The following is a 24437-nucleotide window of genomic DNA, read 5'->3' as shown; positions in this document are numbered from 1 at the left end:
TTTTTGTCTGTCCTTTTTCTTTTGAGTAATTTATAGCCTTTCAGAAATACATTCTAGTCATGGATCCCATATGAAAGAATACATGATAATTTGGTAAAGGCAAATTTGTTTTCTTATACTAGAATCTCTAGCTATAAATAAATATCATATTCTAATGGAGCAGTAATGAACTGAACTAGCTATACCCAGAAAAAGAACTCTGGGAGATGACAAAAAACCATTACATTGAATTCCCAATCCCTATATTTATGCACACCTGCATTTTTGATTTCCTTCACAAGCTAATTGTACAATAATTCAGAGTCTGATTCTTTTTGTACAGCAAAATAATGTTTTGGTCATGTATACTTATTGTGTATCTAAGTTATATTTTAATATATTTAACATCTACTGGTCATCCTGCCATTTAGGGGAGGGGGTGGGGGGGGGTAAAAAAAAAAAGAAATCAATGAAATATAGAACTTGATAGGCAGAAACTTCTAAAGAGATTTTCAAGAAATGCATTGTCAATATAATAAGGAATGCTTGTAGCATTCATTTAGACAGAATTAATATTGAACTGTGGGTTCTAAAGTGAACTATCTAATCTATATCATTGCTATCTATATTCAACTATCTTCCCAAGAGAAAACAAAACAAACAATTTTAAACCAAAAATAAATAAATAAATAAATAAATAAATAAATATCATAGAAGGCATTGTCTTTTTCCCAATTATGATGTGTTAAGATTTTTTTCTTGTCAAAATTGAGCAGAAGGAATAATCCATTTACTTTTCATGTTTACAGACCATATTTGGTAAATCTTTTGCCTTGTCTGACTCGAATAAGCAAGAGAACAGAAGAATCTGTACAAGAAACTTTGGCAGCTGCTATACCCAAAATTATGGCATCTTTTGGCAACTTTGCAAATGACAATGAAATTAAGGTACGGTTACTTTTTTCAAGTGCATGAACTTGAGACAAATTCTGTATAGATTTTTGGTTTGTAAGTAAGCAGCCTTTTGAGATTTGCTGCAACTGAATGGCTTAAGTTAAATAAAGTTGCTGGTGAAATTTCAAATTGTTTCCAAATTTTGTTAATTTGAATTGAACTGATTGGAGCCTCATTAGAGCAGGAGCTTTTCACCTCTAAAATGTATTTTTTTTTTTAAAAGTGTTACTCAAGTGTGCCATTTTAAGGCACAAAATTCGAAGGATATGTGATTTTTTGTTTTATTTTGTTTTTTGTATTGAAGTAATCTTTTAGTTAAGGATATTTCAGTATCATATTAACCTGATAGTTGGGAAGTAATCACATGTGGAGGATTTTTGAATTAGAGGACTTGAATTTGAATTCATGTTTGCTATCTTACTTAAGGTGATCATTTATTCTTTTTCCAACTTAGTTTCTGCAAAATAGAGAATTAAACTAGATTACTTGGTGAGCCATTTCCAGCTTTGATTATTATAACTTATTAAAGGTATTTGACAACTCCTTTGTTCTTGTAAGTAGTGATTAATACTGGTCTTAGAGTCAGTTCTTCTAAAACTGATTGAAAATGTGGCCAGGGATTCCTGTTTCGATTCTGGGTCTGCTACAAATACCATGTTGAATGAGTTGCTTTACCTTTCATCTCTAAAATGGGAACCCAGAGAACCTATTTTTTAGAGTTCTTATAATGAATAAGAGGAGATAATTTACTAACTGTAAAACATAGAAATGTCAGTTATTAATTGTCATTGTCATTGTCTTTATCATTATCCTCATCATTCAAAGACTTTATGACTTATGTGTTAATGTCTACCTAGATTTCTTGTTAGATCCCTTAAAAAGACTCTGAATTCTTTATTTCTGATGCATAATGTCTAGCAGAGAAAAAATTTTGAGTTCTTTGTTTCTTATTCTGACATTATTTCTTCTACTGGGCGTGTGTGTGTGTGTGTGTGTGTGTGTGTGTGTAAAATTTAGAGTCAAAGAGGAACTTAATGATGACATTCTTATCTTTGGGGAAGTGAATGCAGACCAATGGGAACTCCTGGATCTTATTGTCCTTGCAAAACATATAATTTTCAGACATTTTTAAAGAATTATATTGTAGGAGCTTTGATAACAGGGAACATTTAATTACTAAACCATTAGAGGTTTATTTGGAATGGATAGTTAGGGATTATTCTCTCGTGGGGGCAGTTAGAGTCCTGGACTGGGAGATGGGAGAACTTGGTGTCTGTTTCCTGCTCTAGTAGCAATCTGTTTGGTAAGTCAGTTCTTTTTCCTTTTCTTTAGTGTTCTCATCTGTAAATAGGAGTGAATTGTGTATTAGATGATGTGTCAAATCTCCTGTAATGGTAACAATTTAGTTCTTATTCTTGGTAACTATTGATTGTGGGGAATTTAGTCTTTATTTTTTTTGTCCTTCTGTATTCAGGAAATTGTTTTATTACCTTGAAGCATCTAACCAAAAGTCTTTCATATAATAGGCACTCAATGCACGTTTTCTAAATAAAGAGATTGCTTGGATGGTTTGGGACAGGGACATTTTAACCATAATTCATCTTTCTTATAGTGATTATTTCTTCTGTAGAACTTTTCGTTCTCAGTAGCCTTAGCACAGTTTAATAGCCTCATTGTTTTCATTGTTGTCAATAGCATGCATTTATAGAATCATGCTGTAGAAGCAGAGAGTTGGAAGAAAACTCTAGGGATCCTTTTGTCTGACTCTCTTATTTCATTAATGTACCCATTTGACTGTTTTGAGTTTTGGAGAGAGTAAGTGTCTTACCCTATGTTGTGATGACAGAGCTGGAACTTGATTCTAAGAATCACATTTTTGGAAGGGAAATCAGCATGGTGAGGAATTTTAAATCCTTGATGTCCCTAGGACTGTTGAAGGAACAAAGGGCTTTTTTTTTTTCTAGAGGCAAGGAAACCTAGGAAATTATATGATAGCATTCTATTATTTAAAATTTCCAATACTGTTTTATTTTTCCAAATACATGTAAAGATGATATAGGTTAAATATATGCAGTTCTTTTAAACATATTTCCATATTTATCATGTGCAAGAAAAATAAGACCAAATTGGGGGAAAAAAAAGTAATAATACTATGCTTTTATCCATATTCAGTCTCCATAGTTCTCTCTCTGAATGCAGATGACATTTTCCATTCCAAGTCTATTGGAATTGCCTTCTAAAACCGCATTATTGATAAGACCCAAGTCCATCATATGATCTTGTTGTTAATGTATACAATGTTCTCTTCATTCTGCTTCTATCAGTCAGCAGCAGTTCATATAAGTTTTTCCAGGCTTTTCTGAAAATATGATACCATTCTTGGTAATTGTTGAGAAGGATCTTTTTTTTTTTTTTTTTTTTTTTTTGAACTTTGACTCTAGAGAGCACTGAGCAGAATTAGGTGTGGTAGTTAAAGAAGTTGAAAAAGCAGAGTTTGACTCAGTATAAGTATTATATCAATGTGATCCTGGAGAAGTTACTTAACCATTAGTTTGGAAACCTTAGTTTCCTCATTTGGAAAATGAACTGAATAAGGAAGTAGCAAACCCCTCTAGAATTTTTGCCAAGAAAACCCCATGAATAGTGCAATCCATGGGTCAGGAAAAGTTGGACATGCTGAACTGAACAACAACAACAACATATACTAGTAGGGATATAAAGACAGAAATGAAACAGATCCTGGCATTGAGATGATATGCTACTGGAGTAAACAACATCTACAATTAAAAGTTGTGCAAAAAAAAAAAAACACACGAATACATATATATACAAAACACACAATAAATACAAGACAACTTTGATAATGGAGCCACACAAGTTGGGAAGATTAGGAAGAGCTTCATATAGCAGGGGATCTTTGAACTCAATTTGAAAGGAAAAAATGGGATTCTAGTAGGTGGAGATGAAGAGAGAGGCCATTTCAGTCATGATGAAACAAAATGTTCAGTTGGTGTACAGTCTATTTTTAGATATGAAATCCAATTAATTAACAAACATTTATTAAATGGCATATGTGTGTGTGCCAGATACTGTAAATATAAAATATAAAGAATGTCACAATTCCTTTTGGTAAGGAGATAAGGAGTTTGCATTTTGATGGAGGAGATAACAAATACATTTTATAAGTATGTACAAAAGAAGAAATATTCCCTAATGTGTGTGTATATATGTATATGTGTGTGTGTGTGTGTATACACACACACACACACACACAAGCCTGCCAGAAACAATTTTATTTAATTTGTCATTATCTTGTATTCCAACCATTTCTAGTTTAGAGAGAAGGAGAGAGAGAGAGAGAGAGAGAGAGAGAGAGAGATCCAAATTGATTAAAATCCCTGTCTCTGTCCTTAATTTATTCTCTGCCTTCTCTCATACATGGCTTGATTTGAGGTAATGGAGGAATCTTGAACAAGGTAAAGAGGCATAATGTCTTAAAATACAGTTCTTTCAACATTTCAAAACAATATCTGTTCCTTTCTTGGCCATTACAGTTAAGTCATTCAGATCTTTTCCTGGAACAAACAGGACTTGCTCCCTGAGATCATTAATTCTTTTTCAGTGGAGAAGGATGTTTCATAGAGCTTTAGCTTTCAGGGCTTGGGAAGAAGAGACTATTCCCAGACGGATCAATAACCCAGTCACTTCAGGGGTTTGAAAGGAAATGATCTTAACAAGATAAGATATATTTTTTGCTCAAGGTTTGGTTTATTACACTTAATATATTTCCTTAAGAAGAAGCCTTTTTACCTAATCTGTTTTTAAATCTGGAAGTCTGGAAAGGGTATTTTAGACCAGGGAAATTTCTTAAATATTTCTACATGACATAAAAAGAATGTTTTTAATGTTTCCATAGGACATCTAGTTTGAAATGTTTAATAGTAATTATTAATGTGTGGCTGAAACTCAAATTATCTGCGTTGAGATAATAGCCCAATAAAAGAGTTAAACCCTAAAATAAGGTTGTTAGAGCCTTGAGGAATACTCACAGATGAGCATGACATATAGATGATTAACCAGAAAAGAAAACTTAAGACAGACAGTTCACACAGGTAAGGTGCAAACCAGGTGAAGAAAAAAGTGTCACGAAAACCAAGAGAGGCGAGAGTATTTTGGAGGAGTAGGTGATTATTAGTATCAAATGAAGCAAAATAGGTTGAAAAGTATTAGGAATTGAGTTAAGATCGTCAGATTTGATAATTAAGTAAGTAGTGATTAATTTTAGAGAGTCTCTGCATATTGCAGATGAATTTTTGTTGGTCTTTTAAGCACTTTTTTTCTTGATTGAATTTAGATTAGTATTTGAGGCATTCATAATTTTAGTCTCAGGTTGCCTTCTGCCATTTTCTCTTCCCTCAGCCACATGACATATATAGAGACAACCCTTTCCTTTACTCTCTCTGCAGACAAATTTGTCCATTCCATCCTGTCTTTTCCACCAAATTGCTCCTATCATCCCCACTTTCTTTCTTATCCCTATTTCTTCCCTATCTACTAGCAGTTTCCTGCTTTTTTCAAACATGCCCATGTCTACTCTATGCTCAAAAAATCCAGAATTGATGGAGTCTTCTTGCTGGATAGCTATTGTCCCCCATCACTCCTGTCTTTTGTGAACAACTTCTTGAGAAGGCCTCTTCTTTACTCTGCAGTCTGGCTCCTAGCCTAATCATTAAACTAAAACCATTCTTGCTGGTTGCTAATGGTCTCTTAATTGCTAAATCCAAGGGCTTTTTCCTTTCCTTATCTTTGTTGGCCTTTGTGTAGCCTTTGCTTTTTGTTTAGTTGCCCTCTTATCTTTTGTACTATCTTCTCTCTAGATTTCTGTAACACTGGTTCTCTGGTTCTCTTGCCTGTCTGACAGAACCTTCTTAGTCTCTTTTCCTGGATTTGCATCCAGGTCAAATCTATTAACTGTAGATGTCCTTTTGAGCTCTTTTCTGGAGCCTCTTCTCTGGCAGCACTGTTTTACTTGGTGATCTTATCACTTTGTATTGATTCATTTCTTTATCCTTATACAGATTATTCTCAGATTTTTTTTTTGTCCAGCACAAACTTTTTTTCTGACTTCCAGTGTTGATGTGTCTAATGGTAACTGCCTTTTGGACATCTTAAATTGAATGCCTCATAAACAACAAAAACTTAACCATATCCAAAATAAAAATCATTACATGTCTTGCCAAACTTTCCTCCTAATTTTTCTTCTATTGTTGAAGGCACCAAAATCTTCCGAGGCCCCTAGGCTCTCAACTTACATGTTATCATTAACATTAATTTTTTCTTATTCTTTTCTTCCTGCCCCATATCCTCTCAGTTGCAGCCTCTTATCATTTCCATCTTCATTCACACCTTTTCTGTACGTTCCTTTGACATGGCACAATTCCTGTCCAGACCCTCTTCAGCTTGGACCTGGACTGTTGCAATAGACTGCTGATTAGTTTTCCTGCCTCAAGTTAGTACCTGGAGTACTACTCCAGTTCATCCTCTTCTTATTTGTCAGGGTCATCTTCCTAAAAAAAAAAAATGACCATATCGTTTTCCTGTATACACTCAATTTTAGTGCCTTTCTATTACATCCAAGATCAAAAATAAAATCCTCTGTTTGGTTTGGCATTATCATCTAGTCCCTTTTTTTGTTTTTAGTTTTCTTATGCTTTACTTTGCACTATGTACTTTGAGATCAAATGACACCAGCCCCTTTGCTGTTTCTTGAACAAATCCCCGTTTGGATCATTTAGAAAACGTTTCTGTCTGTTCTCTATGCCTGAAACTTTCCCTCCCTAGATTTCCTGTCTTCCTTCAAGTCTCCGCTAAAATTTTGCCTTCTGTGAGAAACCTATCCTGATCCCACTTCCTTCTGAGAGCATTTCCACTTTATCCTGTATATTTCTCTTTTGTACAGTGTATAGTTGTTTACAGGTTGTTTCCCCGTTAGAGTGTGAATTCCTTGAGCTTCTCTTTGTGCTTTTCTTTACATTCCTAACATTTAGCATAGATCCTGGTATGTGGTGAGATTTAATGAACAGTACCTGGCTGATTGGAATTCCTATTCCATAATATAGATGGTATCCTGAGTTGCCATGGCCAAAAAAAGTCTTCATATTAATGTCAATTGATTATCTCCTTTGTTGACAAATCTCTTTGTAGGTATTTTGGGTAGGCCTCAGTCGACTGACTTTCAGTTTGTCCCTTGAACCTTGAGAGTAGGTCCTGCTGGAGGTAGAATAGAGTAAACAAACAAACAAAACCAATAAAAAACCCAGGATCAGCTCTCTCCTACGATGAAGCACTTAGCAGAGATTTGATTGAATATACTTAGAGATCTCTAGGTGTTAGAATGGATGGAGAACTTTGCCTTGAATCAGGATGACCTGAGTTCAAAAACAACTTTAGACACTCACTAGTTGTGTGAATTTGGACAGCTCAGTTAACTGATATCTCCAGGTAAAATGGGAATATTAATAGCACCTATTTTTCAGGACTGCTGTGAAAACCAATTGAAATAATATTAATAAAGTATTTAGCACATAACGGTGTTTAATAAATACTTACTTCTTTCCCCACATCCTTTAAAAAATTGCTTGACTTCAACATTTTCAATTAATGATACCAAGGTGGTTAGTGGCTATTATTATATAGATGGATGCCATTTTCACTCATTTTTCTTTTTCTTTTTCTTTTTTTTCTTTTTTTATTATAGCTTTTTATTGACAAAACATATACATGGTTAATTTTCCACCATTGACTCTTTTTTTTTTTTTTTAATAGTAACTTTTTATTGACAGAATCCATGCCAGGGTAATTTTTTTACAACATTATCCCTTGCACTCACTTCTGTTCCGATTTTTCCCTCCCACCCTCCACCCCCTCCCCTAGATGGCAAGCAGTCCTATATATGTTGAATATGTCCTAGTATATCCTAGATACAATGTATGTGTGCAGATCCAAACAGTTTTCTTGTTGCACAGGGAGAATTGGATTCAGAAGGTAGAAATAGCCCGGGAAGAAAAACAAAAATGCAAACAGTTTACATTCATTTCCCAGTGTTTTTTTTTCTTTGGATGTAGCTGCTTCTGTCCATCATTGATCAATTGAAACTGAATTAGGTCTCTTTGTCAAAGAAATCCACTTCCATCAGATTACATCTTCATACAGTATTGTTGTTGCCATATATAATGATCTCTTGGTTCTGCTCATTTCACTTAGCATCAGTTCATGTAATTCTCTCCAAGCTTCTCTGTATTCATCTTGCTGGTCGTTTCTTACAGAACAATAATATTCCATAACATTCATATACCACAATTTACCCAGTCATTCTCCAACTGATGGGCATCCGCTCAGTTTCCAGCTTCTAGCCACTACAAACAGGGCTGCCACAAACATTTTGGCACATACTGGTCCCTTTCCCTTCTTTAGTATCTCCTTGGAGTATAAGCCCAGTAGGAACACTGCTGGATCAAAGGGTATGCACAGTTTTATAACTTTTTGGGCATAATTCCAGATTGCTCTCCAGAATGGTTGGATTCGTTCACAGCTCCACCAACAATGTATCAATGTCCCAGTTTTCCCACATCCCCTCCAACACTCATCATTTTTTCCTGTCATCTTAGCCAATCTGACAGGTGTGTAGTGGTATCTCAGAGTTGTCTTAATTTGCATTTCTCTGATTAATAATGACTTGGAACACTCTTTCATATGAGTGGTAATGATTTCAATTTCATCATCTGAAAATTGTCTGTTCATATCCTTTGACCATTTATCAATTGGAGAATGGCTTGGTTTCTTATAAATTAGAGTCAGCTCTCTATATATTTTGGAAATGAGGCCTTTATCAGAACCTTTAACTTTGACAGACTAACAAATAAAGCAATTTATTAAGGACTTTCTATAGACCAGCATACTGTGCTAACTTTATTGGAAAGGAGAAGGAGGTAAGAGAAGGACCTTTAATAAAAAAGGATTTCCTAGCATTCTAGATGGAAAAAAAAAAAAAAAAAAAAAACTAAGTAGAAACTCCAAAGTGCAAATACAGGAATTTGGAAAGCAAAATGGTAAACAAAAATATGGGAATAAACAAGGACAAACTTTTTGTTTGTTGCTTCCCTTCTAATCTTGTTTACATTAGTTTTGTTTGTACAGAAGCTTTTTAATTTGATGTAATCAAAATTTTCTATTTTGTGATCAATAATGGTCTCTGGTTCGTCTTTAGTCACAAATTTCTTCCTCTTCCACAAGTCTGAGAGATAAACTATCCTATGTTCCTCCAATTTGTTTATAATCTCGTTCTTTATGTCTAAATCATGGACCCATTTTGATCTTATTTTGGTATACGGTGTTAAGTGTGGGTCCATGCCCAATTTCTGCCATACTAATTTCCAGTTATCCCAGCAGTTTTTGTCAAATGATGAATTCTTATCCCAAAAGTGATTCACTCATTTTTCAAATGCATTTATCTCTTTACAACTGTTTAAATTCAGAATTTCTTGGATTTACAAACTTTTAACTTTGATTATATTCTCAAAGTAATGGTTATGTTGTAAAATTATGATTATTTGTTTATATTTCAAATGCAGTACTGGTTTTATGAAAGTAAGAAAGGAGATTACGTCAAAAAAGAATAGTCCAAAATGTCAAGTGCTAAAGAAAGATGTTGAGTGAAGATTCACAAAGTTTGATAGTGAATAATAAAATAATAAAAGTCCAGATAGATCTGATTGTTTTTGTTCAGCATGATGAATATGGAATGTTTACAATAATTGTACACGTTTAACCTATATCACATTCCTGGCTCTTGGGGGACAGCTCGAGGGGATGAGAGAGAAAAAAATTTGGAATACAAGGCCAAAGATGAATGTTGAAAATTATCTTTGTATGTACTTGGAAAAATAAAATACCATTTAAAAAAAGTGAGATAGGATAGTGATGATTGTTTGGAGGTGGTATCTTGGACACAATTTTTTAAATTTATGAAACAAATCCTTTAATTTATGAATATGGAGTCCTTATCTGTTCTTCCACTTATATCCTCTCCTGCTCCTTGTGTCATCATTTATGTTCTTCCAATTGTTATTTTAAGCTTCAAAATACAACTTAGTTTGGAAAATGCTAAGATAAATAATGAAGCTTATGTCTTTAGTAATAACTATGCAAATTAAATTTAAAAGGAAACTTCTGAATTATATTTCCCCTTGCTTCAGTGCATAAGAATAAACAGCTTTAGTAGCAATTTTTTTTTTTTTTGCTTTTCAATAATTTTATTGAAAGGTCCCTTTCTCAGTACCACAACATAATGGTATTCAATAATAAATCTTTAAAAAAAAATAAAACAACAACCCAAAACAACCAAAGAGAGTAATGTTTTTAAGTGAATTTTGATGGGCTTAAATTCTGAGTACATCATTATGTTCTCTTTTTTTTCTCTGTCACTAATTTGCCTTGGCATTAATATTCTTTCTTCCTTTTCTCTCCTTTCCTCATATGAAAAATAAAGCTGGTTAGACCAAGTACCACCTATGACATATTTTAGCTTTAACTGTTAATATAGAAAAACAGGTATTAGGATATATATTTTACATTAACTTAATAGTGTTGTAAATTGTATTGATGTTATAAATTCAAGAATAGACAAAGTAGATTCATCAAGTTTCAGGAAACTTTCAAATACATAAAAATATTCCTTTGTCTTGGTATGATTTTCTCTAGTTTCTCTTAATTTTGTCATCATAGGTTTTATTAAAAGCTTTCATAGCTAATCTCAAGTCAACTTCTCCTACAATACGGCGAACAGCAGCTGGATCAGCAGTGAGCATCTGCCAGCATTCAAGGAGGACACAGTATTTTTATACCTGGTTACTTAATGTACTTTTAGGTAAGGTGGAAATAAAATTTCAAGGTATGATAGAGGCTCTGTAGTTTTTACATGGAGGGAAGAAAAAAAAACTAGTGAAAGGGTGGGAGGAAAAAACCAATGAAAGTGACTTTTTTAAACAGGGTTTTATGAAAACTTTGCTAGATTTATGTATCATAGTGCTTGCCATTTCCTGAATAATAATAGTAAATCTGGTAATGTCTTAGGATGGAGACACGAGAGCTGACTTTAGATTCAGGAAATGTGGGTACAAGTCTGGCACTGACACTGGCTGGGTGACTATGGGAAAATCCTATCACTTCTCCTCATTGCAGGCTACTTTTTAAAACTAGAGGGACCAAAGAATCCCAGCTCTCTGTTGGGGGCTTTGTCATGGCAATGTCTTCTGCTATTGAAATCATGGGCATAGTTGCTATCCTTGTAGAGGCTGCATAGTTAAGTTCACAAGGGCTTAATGATGTCCCTGGCTTCCCTTAGCATCACTTAAAGGTGGTTTTTTCCTGCTTCAAGACACTGCTTGTAATCCTTTTTTCTTATAGTTTTCTTTCAATAATACTCAACTCAGGTGTCACCTGCTCCATGAAAGGTTTCCTTATCCCCAGGTTTCCAAATGTCCCCAGCTGAGAATAATTTCTTTCTCCTTCAGTTTTTCTAGCACACTTTGTCCAGATCTCTCTTTTGTTCTAATTGTATTCTACTTCTCTGTGTTCCTGTTATCTCTTACCTCATAGATGTAACCTCCTTGCAGGCAGGTATTCTTATTTTATCTTTATCACTCCAGTACCTAACAAAAATTTTTTAAATGTTTGTTGAATTGAATTTTTATAGTCATATATAGTGGCAACAGAAAATCCCAAATGGGAGAATGGGGATTTTAATTCTTTAATTAAAAATGTTTCTTGTTCAAGACCATATGCTATGTTTAGAACTCGTATTCAAAGAAGAATGAGGCATAGTCCTTAGCCTCATGGAGATTAAGGTCTAGTTGGAGATATAAGATATATACACAACAAACTGCATTATAAGCAAGATTAAAAAGACTTAAGGTACAGAATTTTCATCTAGTTGTGGAGATGGAGAGATCACTTTCAGCTGGGGGAACTGGAAAACCTTTATAAAAATGGAATGATGTTTCATATAGGTCTTGAAGAATGGGGAGGAATTGAATAGTTACTTGGTGGGGAAGGGCGTAATAGTTGGAGAAAATTATGCATATATGTATATATAACATAAAAAATTCTTGTTCATTTTACAAGCATGGTAAAACCCCTTTATGAAAAATCTAGACCCATACTATTAATGCATTTTATGGTGAATCTAGTAATAGGTCATATACACATCAGAGATGTCAATTTGTAGAGAGACCTGTAAAACTCTTGAGTCCCAACCAGAGTAAAATGTAATTCTGGAATATGTAGCAAATAAGTAAATACAGAACACACCACAAATATTGTTAATTTATGCTTTTTTAAATCAATGTGAGGCTATAAGGGATCTATTTCTATTTGAGTTTGACAGCACTGCTCTTTTCAATGATAGGGATATTATTTTTATTGATTAATGCCCTCCTTTAAATAGAATATCTCTGTATTTTAAGTCACTCTCCTCTTGAAAGAGATATAGAATTGTTTGATGGTTAAACTATTAAGGAGATGCTAATAACTTTGCTTGCTATTTTATAGGCTTACTAGTTCCTGTTGAGGAGGAGCATTCTACTCTTTTTATTCTTGGAGTATTGCTCACATTGAGGTATTTAATTCCCTTGCTCCAACAGCAAGTCAAGGACATGAGTTTGAAAGGCAGCTTTGGTGTCACTAGAAAAGAAACTGAAGTCTCACCTTCTGCAGACCAGCTCATCCAGGTAAAACATTAAAATTCTGAAATAACCATGATTCAAAGTATTGACTGTCTGAATGACCAAGTAAGAAAAGACTTGAGTTATATGACTAAGATTGAGGAACAATCAATCAAAAAGTATTTGTGTGTGTCTGTGTGTGTGTGTGTGTGTGTGTGTGTACGTACAACACTCATACCTACCCACCACCCACTCTTCTAAATTCCTTCCTTTTTCATCTATGTCCCTGTTGAGTGAAATGTGTTTTTGTGGGATAATTTTCCCTAACCTAATTTTCTCTTCCCTTCCAATGTATTCCTCTTTCTCTCCATTTGTCTCTAATCGGACAAATGATTGGACAAATGGTTCATTTGTCCAATTAGACTTCCTCATGTTCCCTGAGGATGACAGAGTTAAGAGGAGTCTTCCCCTCTTCTCCTTTGAATGTGAATAGTTTGTCCTTGTTTATTCCCATATTTTTGTTTACCATTTTGCTTTCCAAATTCCTGTATTTGCACTTTGGAGTTTCTACTTAGTTCTTGTTTTTTTTTTTTTTTTTTTTTTTTCATCTAGAATGCTAGGAAATCCTTTTTTATTAAAGGTCCTTCTCTTACCTCCTTCTCCTTTCCAATAAAGTTAGCACAGTATGCTGGTCTATAGAAAGTCCTTAATAAATTGCTTTATTTGTTAGTCTGTCAGCCTTTGTGTGTCTATCTCCCTCCTTCCTTCTCTCTCTGCTACATCTCCCCACCACAACTTTATCTGGGAAGCAAGTGATGGTCACAAAGAAGGGGTGACCTGACTCTTATCAAAAATAGGTGATAGAAATACTCAATTTACCAGAAGGGGTTATAATTCAGAGTACCCTGGCTCACTGCAAAACTATAGGATCTGTCAAATCATTGGATTTGAAATTGAATGTGAAATGGTGGAACAGTATAATTGGACCTAGTTACTACCAAAAAAAGATTGTTTGTTTTGTCTTTGTTTTTATACAACTTATGAAATATGACTATTTATTTTTTTTTACAAGGTTACTGAGTTGGTAGATCAAAGCACTCTATAATTATAGTTTATCCAGATTTTAATAAAGTTTTTGACAAAGTCTTTTTGTGTACATATGTAGAGATGTATAATGACTTCTAAATAGATTTGGGAATATTAAAAAAATTTTTTTAAATTCTGAACTAAAGAAGCCTTAGTTAAAAATAGCATTTCCCTTTATAAAAGATAGCTGATGATTGTATATGAAACAATGAGCCTGTGTAAGCTATTTTATAAGCAATTTGCTTTTTTTTAAACATTTAATAAATGTGTTATTATCTTCAAAACTTTTACTTATTTATTGTCTTGATTCCTTCTGAAATTTGCCTTTTTTCATTAGCATTTTTGAAGTGCTTCAATGTCTATCCTTTTTTCTTGTTTCTAATTTTCCTTTCATCTATCCTCAAATACTTCTTCCTTCCTTCCCTCCACAGTTTTGAAAAAAGAAAATCCTTGTAATAAACATGAATTGGAAAACTTTCTTTGCTTGTTAAGAGACGTAAACATGTCAGCAAAGGACCAAATGACTGTGGGTTAAAGATAGGCCAAACTGAAGATGAAAAATTTTATTAGGAAATCTGTTCTACATAATAAAGCATTTCACAGCTAGGGGGAGGGTGATAGATTTAAGAGATGGATTATCCACCAGAGAAAAGGGGAGTATTTATAATTTGAGTAGCAGAATTCATTAGAAGTTTAAGAGAACTCCTTCTTCTTCCCTAAAAAAGGCATGGAGAAGAGACCAGAGATAATTAAATTGCAGTGTTCTTTTAGCCAAAGACGGCAAGTAATTGTACAGTAGTGGATATGACTATCTTCTTTACCCCTTATTCTTGCATAGTGGGTGGATTTCCACATTAATCCATTAAAATGTCACAAAATAATTGTGTTTTCTACTTTTATCCCCTATATTCATAGTCAAGCAAAACAAATCCACATCTTGGCTGTGCTTGAAATTTTTCATTTTTTACCTTGAGACCATGATCTCTTTGTTATGAGGTTATATTTCATCAGGGTTCCCCGTAGATGTGGTTAGTTGACCAAATTTCTTAAATTTTTCCAATTTGCTTTTTAAAAATTACATTATCATTGTAAAAATAGGTTTTTTGCTTCTCTCACTTTAATCTCCATCATTTCTTACAAGTATTTTTTGATGCTATTGGAACTATTTTAATGGCCATATCCAAAATGTAGTTATTAATGAACCTATGTCAGCTGGAAGGAGATGTCCATTAGTATCCAAGGAATCATGCTTAGCTTTCTATTGTTTAACACTATTATCATTAGGGGCAAGTATAAGGTCAGGACCTCTTATTTCATTAGTATAGATTACTCTGGCGAGGAAACTTTCTGTACTAAGACTGGTCACATTTTTATGTTACAGTCTTAGAGAATTTTCTAGAACATGGAGAGGTTAAGTGACGTGCCCACAAGTCCGGATGGGTCAAAAGGTGGAACTTTTACCCAGACCTTCTTTTCAACTAACTTTATCCTTTGGGCTCTTAGGCTTTTGTCATTATCAGTGATTTGGATAAAATGTATGGCTTGTTTGTTTACCAAATTTAGAAATGATCTAATACTGGGAGGGACACACTGGATGAAAGTCAAGATTTAATAAACTTTTGACAGCCTGTTATGTTGGATTATATCAAACATTACATTTAAGAGGGATAAACATAAAGGCATCTAACAAGCAAATGAGGTATATCTGTTTGGATAATAATTTGTCTTTAAAATATATGTGGGTTTTAGATCGTGGTGACCTAAATGTGAGTAAACAGTTTGTTGGGGTATCTAAGAAAACCAATGTGATCTTAGATTTTGCAAAAAAGTGGTAGTATATTGTTTTATTCAGACCACACTGAAAATTTATGTTCAGTTCTGGGCATTGTATTCTAGGAAGGAATTTGGTAAGATAACATCCAGAGGAGAAGGACCAGGGTAATGAATGGCTTTTTACTCATTCTATCAGAATGAATGAATGACAGAATATTAGGTCATTATGTGCCAAAGCATTGTACTGAATCCTGAGGTTACAAATAGAAAAAGTGAGACAGAGCCTACTATCTAGGCTGTCATACTCTCATTTCAGGGAGGCAACCAGTAAAGCAAAGTCCTTTTTCAGAGCAGATGGATAGTTTTAAAGATCTTAAGGAAGCTGCAGTAGAGTAGGTGGAAAGACCCAGAAATCTTAGAGGAGCAGCTGAGGATAAATAAGGCTTGGTGGTTCAGCTTTAGAAGGAGAAGTGTTGACTTATCTTATCCAGCCCCTGGGAAAATTGCCTGGAAAAAAGGAAATAAAGGTGGTCTAGTTTTCTTCTCCTTTCTGGAGAAAGGGACCTTAAGATAGGATTGTAAAGGGGAGAAGGACTTGGGGATATTTATCTTGGAGTGGAGACTTTAGGTTTGTGTTTGCTGTCTTCAAGTATTTAAATTTGAAAGGCCACTGTGGAAAAGACTTGAGGCAAATTTTATTTGTCCCCCAGAGCAGAACTTGGAGCTGTGAGTGGAAGTACAAAGAGATAGAGACTCAGTCTCTAAACCATTCCTAAATGTTAGAGAAATCTGTTAATATTGTGGGTGCAATTTCTAATGAACTGAGATGCCTCCTTCCTTCAAACTAAGCTTGGATGACTACTTTTTGCTTATGTTGTAAAGAAACTTCTTTGACTAGTAGAATTTGCACTAAATGATGACTAAGATTCTTTCCAACTTTGAAATACTGTAGTTTTGTAATTTCTGGGATTGAACTATATAATCTTTAAAGGTATCTTAACTCATAAAAATCTGATTCCTTTTTTTCTATGTTACAGGATATTAGGAACTAAATACTTAATTTTTTTGAGCTACATATTTTTCTTCATATAAGTTTATTTAACAAATCATACTTATAGTAATAATAAACTAGATAATACCATTTCTAATTGAAGTGGTAGTATCTGAATGAAATCCTAATATTAATTTATATGACAAAAAGTCACTCCAAGTTAAGGGTTTTTGATTATCTGTGTTGTTCTCAGTTCTTAATAATAGTTTGGTTAACTGAAATTCCTGAACATAAAACTAACCTTCTTTCAGGTCCTCCCTTCACCCCCGCCCTTACCTCCTAATAAATAAATAAATGAATGAATATTCCAGCGTGGCTTTTTTGGTTCTTAGGTATATGAATTGACTTTGCATTACACCCAGCACCAAGATCACAATGTTGTAACTGGAGCATTAGAATTATTGCAACAACTTTTTAAAACACCTCCAGCTGAGCTTCTTCAAGCCCTGACCACTTCGGGTGGTATTGGACAGGTCAATGTGACCAAAGAAGAGTTTACTAGCAGAAGTCGCAGTGGAAGTATTGTGGAACTTATAGGTAAGTTATTTGGAATGCTAAGATTTTTATCTTATCTGCACAGTGCATTTTCCAATATTTATTAATATGTATCAAGTACATCTCATTTTGTTAAGATTCCTTTAACTTGAATTCACAAATACTTATATACTTTAATAATCATTAAAATCCCAATAAAATTCTCTTGCTACTCTGCCTGTTAATTGTTCTGACACACTCTTAATGATTTATATACTTTGGAAAAATAATTCCAGAAGATTGGAGTTTTACTGGTAATTGTAATTCCTGTCTTTATAAAAATTTCAACTAAACAAAATTGTTGTCCTAATTACTCTTCTGCTCTATAAAACCTATTGTTTTTCCCTATTACCACTAAGCATAAATGCACTCTTTTCTGTCACTTGGATTCTTTCACAATGTAGCTCCAGCTTATCTTTCCTAAGCTTATTGTATTTTATTTCCTTTTAACATACTCTAGCTGATAGCCAAACTGACCTTGCTATTCATTAAACATGACTTTTATCTCAGATCTTGCACTTTTGAGCATTCTTAATGATAGGATATGATTGCTTTTTATGTCTGTTTCTTAGAATCCCTTACTTCCTCAACAGCTCAGCTTAAATGTTATTTCTTATATAAGAAATAAATGTCTTATATTTCTTCATTCCCTTCAGCCTTCCTTCCAAAGTACTTTGTGTTTATTTTGTATGTTATATATTCTTAAATGTGTTCAATATAATATAAATTCCTTGAGGACTGGGACTTTCATTTTTATATTCCAGTGTTAAGGCTTGTTGATTGATGGGTATATGTTGGTATTATTAATTTATGATGTATTATCATCAGTTACCTGTGAAAAAATTTCCAACTTTTAATACTTATTTAGGTATTGCTGACATTTGTATACCTTATTCACAGTGTTATCAGAATATTCCATTTTAGAAGTAGCAATTCTTTTAATATATATATATATTTTTATATAGTTATTCCTGTGGTCATTGTATCTGACTCTGGCCATCCATGAGAAGCCAGGCCCTTTGGTAAATGGCATATGGTCAAGAGGTATAGAAGTAGAATTACATTCCCTTTGTAGTTTGGTTCTTTGTATTTATTTTGGGACCCTGTTTTACAAAGTTATTAAATGTTTTTTATTTAATCCCTCTGAACTGGAGACAGGCTCAGGGTTGTCCAATATTTCAGTTTTCCTTTGTGACTCTCCCATTTCCTTTTCTGTGCTTTAATATTATCTCTCTTTTTTTAAATCATCTTACTTGCTAACCCTTAAATCTATTTGCATTCTAAAATTATCTTGTTTTTCTCCCAAAAGAAAGTTATTATATGTTCTTACTAAAGTGGATCTCAGGTTGGTGCTGGGGAAAAGCAATCTGACTAAATGAATTTATTCAAGGATATTAGTAATTAATAACTTTTCACATATTTCATTCCATTTTACATTCCAAAAGGTATTTTTAATTTTGATTGGTGGAATTTTTGGGGTCTGTAACTTACTAAAGAATTTTATATAATATAGATCAAACATTTTGTTGTTTAACCATTGCAAGGGAAGGAGTATCACTTTGGGCTTTAGGGTTCTAGGAGTGTTGATGTTAAATAGTTACGAAAACAAATGCTCACTATCTTTGCAGTTGAGTACCTTCATTCATATCCTGGATCTACCATTTATTTCTTGACTATGGTAAAGTGACTTTTCCTTAGGCTTTCTTTTCCTCTCCTATAAAATTGACTTAGACTAGATAATCTGCCTCCTAGCCTTAAATCTTAAGATACTATGAAACCAGATTTCTGTCTTATCCACTCAGTAATTCAGTGCAGTTCAGTAAAAATTTACCTTATTATGAAAAAAGCATTGTGCTACAAATTTGGGATTCAACTATAAAAAGTTGGTTTCAGCCCTTAAGAAATTTATATTTTACTTGTATGTTCTCTTTTATCTCTTTTTTTTCCTCCCTGTTTTACCCAAAGTTCTTATTGTGTCTTGTTTGTTTTCTTGAATTTTGGCCTCAGGTCTCTGCTGTCTAGTTAAGTTCCAGGGTGATAGTCCTATCTTTGGGACATAACTATAAAAAACTCTCTCTAATCTGGAAATGCTTATCTCTTGGGTTCTGGCTATCAGCTTAAGTATGTCTATCCACCTTATGTACCATCCTCAACAGCAACTACACTTTGTTCATTTATACTCTTCATTTTTTATTGTTCTGACAAGTTTAGGCAAATTAGAAGAAAGTAGATTTGAATTCTAATAATTGCCAAATTTGAATGTACAGATCATTGTTTATTCTTCATTATAGTGGTAAATCACATGACAAAAATAATAATAGCTAATATTTATATAGTACTTACAATGTATGGTCTGGGAATATGTTTTTATGTATGGAATGTTTATTTTCATGAACAATTAATTTGGAAGATTGTTAGAATTTGTGTGTGTTTTTTTTTTTAACCAAAGAAGATTTATTCTCCAGCTAATTATTCATATTGTATTTACCTATTAGAGGTCAGACAAATATCCTGATGTTTCTGATATTTTGTGAAAGGTGCTGTCATCTAATTAATTAGCTGGGTTTATATTTTGGGTTGCACCTAATTTATGTTCAGTACTTTATTATGTTTTTATAAATAATCTTGGGATTCTCAAAATAGAGAACAATAATATTGATTATATCCTAAATTACAGTTTATGGAATATATTTGCTATATTCAAGTTTGCATGAAATTCAGCTTTTTTTTTAAGCTATTGAAAATTCCTTCTTTATTTCAGCAGCCCATTTTCTTACTTTTGATCTTTTGCTCTCTATGATTTGCAGCTGGAGGGGGGTCTTCATGCAGCCCTGTTCTTTCAAGAAAACAAAAAGGTGATTATTTTTAAAAATCAGAGTCTTGTGTGATCTTATTGTTTTCTTTTTTTTCCCCATAATATATTGGACTCTGTTTCCATCACTTATTTTCTTTCTCTATTTTCATAATACATTGGACTCTGTTTCTATGTCTGTTCTCAGGAAAATTTTTTTTACCATTAAAAATATTGCTGAAACCCTTGATAATCGGGCCATAATTATGTAAATTTGCTTTTATTTTTGATTGCTTCTGTTTATAGGTAATCTCCTTAATTTTATGTTGCACAGGTATACCTGGAATAATTTGTGCCTATAGATTTGTCCAAAGTAGTTAAACAATAACTAATTTAAGGCATTGTAAGTAGACAACTATCTTAAGTAAATTCTACTCAGCCCTAGTTAATTTCTGGGTGCTTCTGTCCCTCTGACCAAAATACCTTATCCAACCTAATGTTCTTTGTCTATTGTTTAGCTTAGCTTTGGCCTGGAATTTTGATTCCCTCTTTTAGTCTTAGGTTGCTTGTAAAAGTTTATTTGGAGTTTTTATGGTCTGAATTTTGTATTCCCAGGAACATTATTTCCCATTTGCAGAGCAGTTTTGCTTTGAAAATAACTGTTCTGTAATATCATTTCTCTTAAGGTAATGTTCTTGTGGAACTAATTATAATGTTAAGCAGATATCATTCTGTGCTCTTAACTTCATTTTGTTTAGACAAATAATAATTTAAATTTTTTTTCCCCATTTAGAACACTATGCATTTACTTTTAAACTAGATCCCTGTTATCTTTTTGTCAGCCATATTTTGGATACCAATTATCAAATCTTGTGCAGAATGTTAATTTGACTATATCAACTAATGTACTTCTAACCTATTGATTTGCTTATACATTTTATAAATCTTTGAAATGCCATTCTCAGTTTCTTGTTCAGACTGAATGTCCTTTTATTTGAAGGGCATTCTGTCATCTTCTATTCTGAAATCTTGAAAGAATAACATTCCTTTTTTTTTTTCTCTATCATTCATTTATTAATTAAAAACATTTATTAGGTGACTGCTGTGTGTAGTGGAGAATTCTTTTAATATGATGTTTTTTAAGTCTTATTTTTTAGAGAAGGAAGTTATTTTTAATAAGGGGTCTATGTATGGTAGGAGGGTATGGATTCTGAAAAGTTTTTTCCATTAGTAATCCAGATATTTCATAACTGTTGTACCATTGTTGCACAAAGTCCTTGAGATTCATAATTTAATAGCTAACTTTAATATACCACTTACTATGTGCCAATCACTGTGCTAAGAAATTTATAATTATTATCTCTAAATCAAATCCTCACAACAATGCTGAGGTAGATATTATAATTATCTCTCTTTTACTGTTGAGGAAATTGAGGCAAACAGGCTAAATGTCTAGAATCATATAGTTAATGAGTTTTGAGACTGAATTTGAACTCGGGTCTTCCTGACTCCAAACCTGGCATTCTGTCCATTTTACCATCTAACAGTCAGTTTAAAAGAATTTTAAACTCCTTGGCATACCTTAAAAATACTAGAACCCCTTCATTTTTTAAATGTATATTTTATATTTTCTTTATTTACTAGAACATTGAATTTTTTTGTCTCCTAGTGAAACCAAAACATTTTGTTTGCCATTTGTTCATGTCTCAGTTGAAGAGCTGCAAAGTTAGCTAGAAAATAATGAGTAATTAGCAAACCTGTTACTAGTATTTGTTTGACTAATAGTATTTGAACTAGTTTAGTTCATTGTTCCTGTCAGGAAGATTAGGATAAAAGAAGTTGTCCTAACCTTTTTCTTCAGAGGAATTAAAAAAAAAAATATATATATATATATATCTATATATATATATATCTATATATAGATATAGATATAGATATAGATATGATATGATTGTCTTTTTTGTTTTCTGCTTTAGCAGTTCCCCCAGTTTGGCAAGGTAAATGATTTATACTTTTCATAGGCACACACAAAGCCAATCATAGCCACGTTTAACTAACTGTCATCATTTCTTTAATCACCTGAGTTGGGACTTCTCTACATTTTCCTCTCTAATAATGACTTATTGAAAGGCTCATCACTAGGTTGCTAAAGAGTAACAATCTTTTTGGCCTCAGCAGTCCTCAATGAAGGAAGTGTGCACGTTGATTAAATCACAAGCCCCTTGGGGCAGCTAGGTGGTGCAGTGGATAGAGATCCAGCTCTGAAGTCAGGAGGACCCGGAGTTCAAATGTGGCCTCAGACACTTAACGCTTCCTAGCTGTGTGACCCTGGGCAAGTCACATAATCCCAATTGCCTCAACAAAAAAATTTTTAAAAAAATCACAGGCCTATGAAGTATTGAAGAATTTAAAAATATTTATTCTAACTCTAAATGATCCAATCAAGTGAAGCTACATTTGCACTTATTTTCTTTTGAAAGTTAATTTCTACATCTATGACATCTATATTACTCCTATCTTCCCCTTTTTATTCATTTCTTTGTGTGTATGTATATATATATGTATGTATTTTTTGCTTATTAATATTTTATAAAGCAGTTTTAAAGAAAGGAATTCTCACAATTATTTGGACAGTATCTGTTAAGGACATTGTAATATATTATAATTATTAAGATGGAATCTGTATAAAGTTGATGAATGCATAGGATATAAAAGTATCTTGCAAACCTTAAGGATCTATATAAATATCAGATTTTATTATTATCATTATTTTTTTTTTATTCCTTGGGGATAGTAATGATAATACATATAGTTTTGAGGATGTTTTTTGGATTTATGTCTTTTCCTGAAAAATAATTCGTTGTTATGATTTGTCTGAAAAATATTTTTAAATACTTTATGAAATCTGAAGTCACATTTTATAATTTCACATTTCAGTTTTGAAGATATGTAGGTTCTCGCTGTAGTGGTTTAATACTTTGGAGAAATCAACTTAATTTATGGAGGTCACATTTTTATTTAGTGAAGAAAACTCTTAAGAGGTGACATTTTTAGAGCTAAGAGAATTGTATTTTTATCAGTGAATCCACATTTTATTATTTTAAAAAATTTTAAAAATTATTGGTGTCTTTTGTTTACATGTGACATAGATTCTGTCTTGTCTTCTCTTTTTCCACACCATTCCTTTGATCTTTTACTTATAGCAAAGCATTCTTCATTCTGATCCAATTTTTCAAAGTTGAGAGAGGCATTACATCGTTTGATTATATCATCTCTGTGGCCAGGATTGGTCATTACACAGAAATTTAATTTAACATTGGGATAGCATACTCCATTAGTTGTGCACTATGTTATGAAACTATTTTCTCAGTTTGAATGGTATCCTACGATCTTTCTTAAATGTCTTAGGTATATTCTTTTCCACTACCAGTAGAAACAGTGGCTTAATTTTTTTAGTGCTCTAAAGTTTAAGAATTTTTTTTTCCCCCACAACAATTTGGTAATGCTGTAAATATAATTATTCCCATTTTACAGAAAAGGAAATTTACCTCAGGGTCCCTTGTTGCGGTCTTCTTGTTTAATGGTAAAGGGGAAGAGATATGTTTACATTCTTATAGGAAATCTAAAATTAAACATTTGCATTTAAATTTTCCTGTCTCCTGTTTCAATGTAGTTTTTCAAATGTAGTTTTTATTGTAAGTAATGGTATTCATGGTGTCCTATGAGGAAATCATCTTATAAGCTCTCAAATTCTGTTTAAATATTAACTGTTTGAATGAAGGTAATATGAAGAAGTGATTTAGATCTTCCTGTGATTTGACATTTAGAAAAAGATTTTTTGTTTCAGGAAGCCTATTATATATTTTAGGAAAACTAAAAAAGAAACTGTTACTATGAGGAAACCAAATTCCCAGGTTATAGTATATAGTGCTTAACACTTAGATACTTAATAAATAATTGTTGAATTTAGTTGATTTTAATTACTACATTGTTTATCAGGTAAAGTGCTCTTAGGAGAAGAAGAAGGCTTAGAAGATGACCCAGAATCAAGGTCTGAAGTTAGCAGCACAGCATTTGCAGGTAATTCAGTATAGTTTTATTTAGAAGTTGGTTATCTGGCTTTGCATTTTAATCTCTTACTGTTATTGCTGCATATTGATTTTATCAACTGTTACACTTGCTGTTAGAAGTAATAAATCAATTTTTTCTCAAAATATTCACTCACATTTCTTTCTTTTGGCTCAAATCTTCTGGGGAAGGATTTGTTAAATGCATCTCCTGATATATACCTTTCTCTAGAAATATGAATTTTGGGGAAAAGTTTCAATAGTTAGTGGAGATCCTGTTTTTTTTTTCCACCTTGAAATCCTGTGTTTCTGTCTTCCTGTTTACTATTTCCCTCTCTCCTAATAGTTGATAAATACCCATTTCAGAATGACTTTGCCTTTCCAGAATATCTTTGAATGGAAAGGTGATGAGCAATGGTTGAAGGCTTTCTGGTAACAATGAAATTAAAATATAGTTTTGTGTAATTTACATGTAGCATTCC

At 32.9% G+C, this 24437-nt stretch overlaps 1 protein-coding gene across 3 annotated transcripts in view; it reads left to right on the top strand.

The window, feature by feature from the left end:
• Positions 1-24437, top strand: part of HTT (huntingtin) — a 208483-nt gene that overhangs the window by 34173 nt on the left and 149873 nt on the right. For 2 of the 3 annotated variants that reach the window (XM_031943980.1, XM_031943982.1), the window contains exons 6-11: positions 789-927; positions 10717-10858; positions 12541-12719; positions 16896-17100; positions 19905-19952; positions 23888-23968. In XM_031943980.1, the coding sequence (XP_031799840.1) occupies positions 789-927; positions 10717-10858; positions 12541-12719; positions 16896-17100; positions 19905-19952; positions 23888-23968 (794 nt within the window). The remainder of the gene's footprint in view (positions 1-788; positions 928-10716; positions 10859-12540; positions 12720-16895; positions 17101-19904; positions 19953-23887; positions 23969-24437) is intronic. The other variant, XM_031943981.1, reaches the window with a different exon arrangement.

Source organism: Sarcophilus harrisii, chromosome 6 (assembly GCF_902635505.1).
Source record: "Sarcophilus harrisii chromosome 6, mSarHar1.11, whole genome shotgun sequence".
Classification (NCBI taxonomy): domain Eukaryota; kingdom Metazoa; phylum Chordata; class Mammalia; order Dasyuromorphia; family Dasyuridae; genus Sarcophilus; species Sarcophilus harrisii.
The sequence above is the reverse complement of the archived record's forward strand: the minus strand, read 5'-3'. Positions and strand labels throughout refer to the sequence as shown.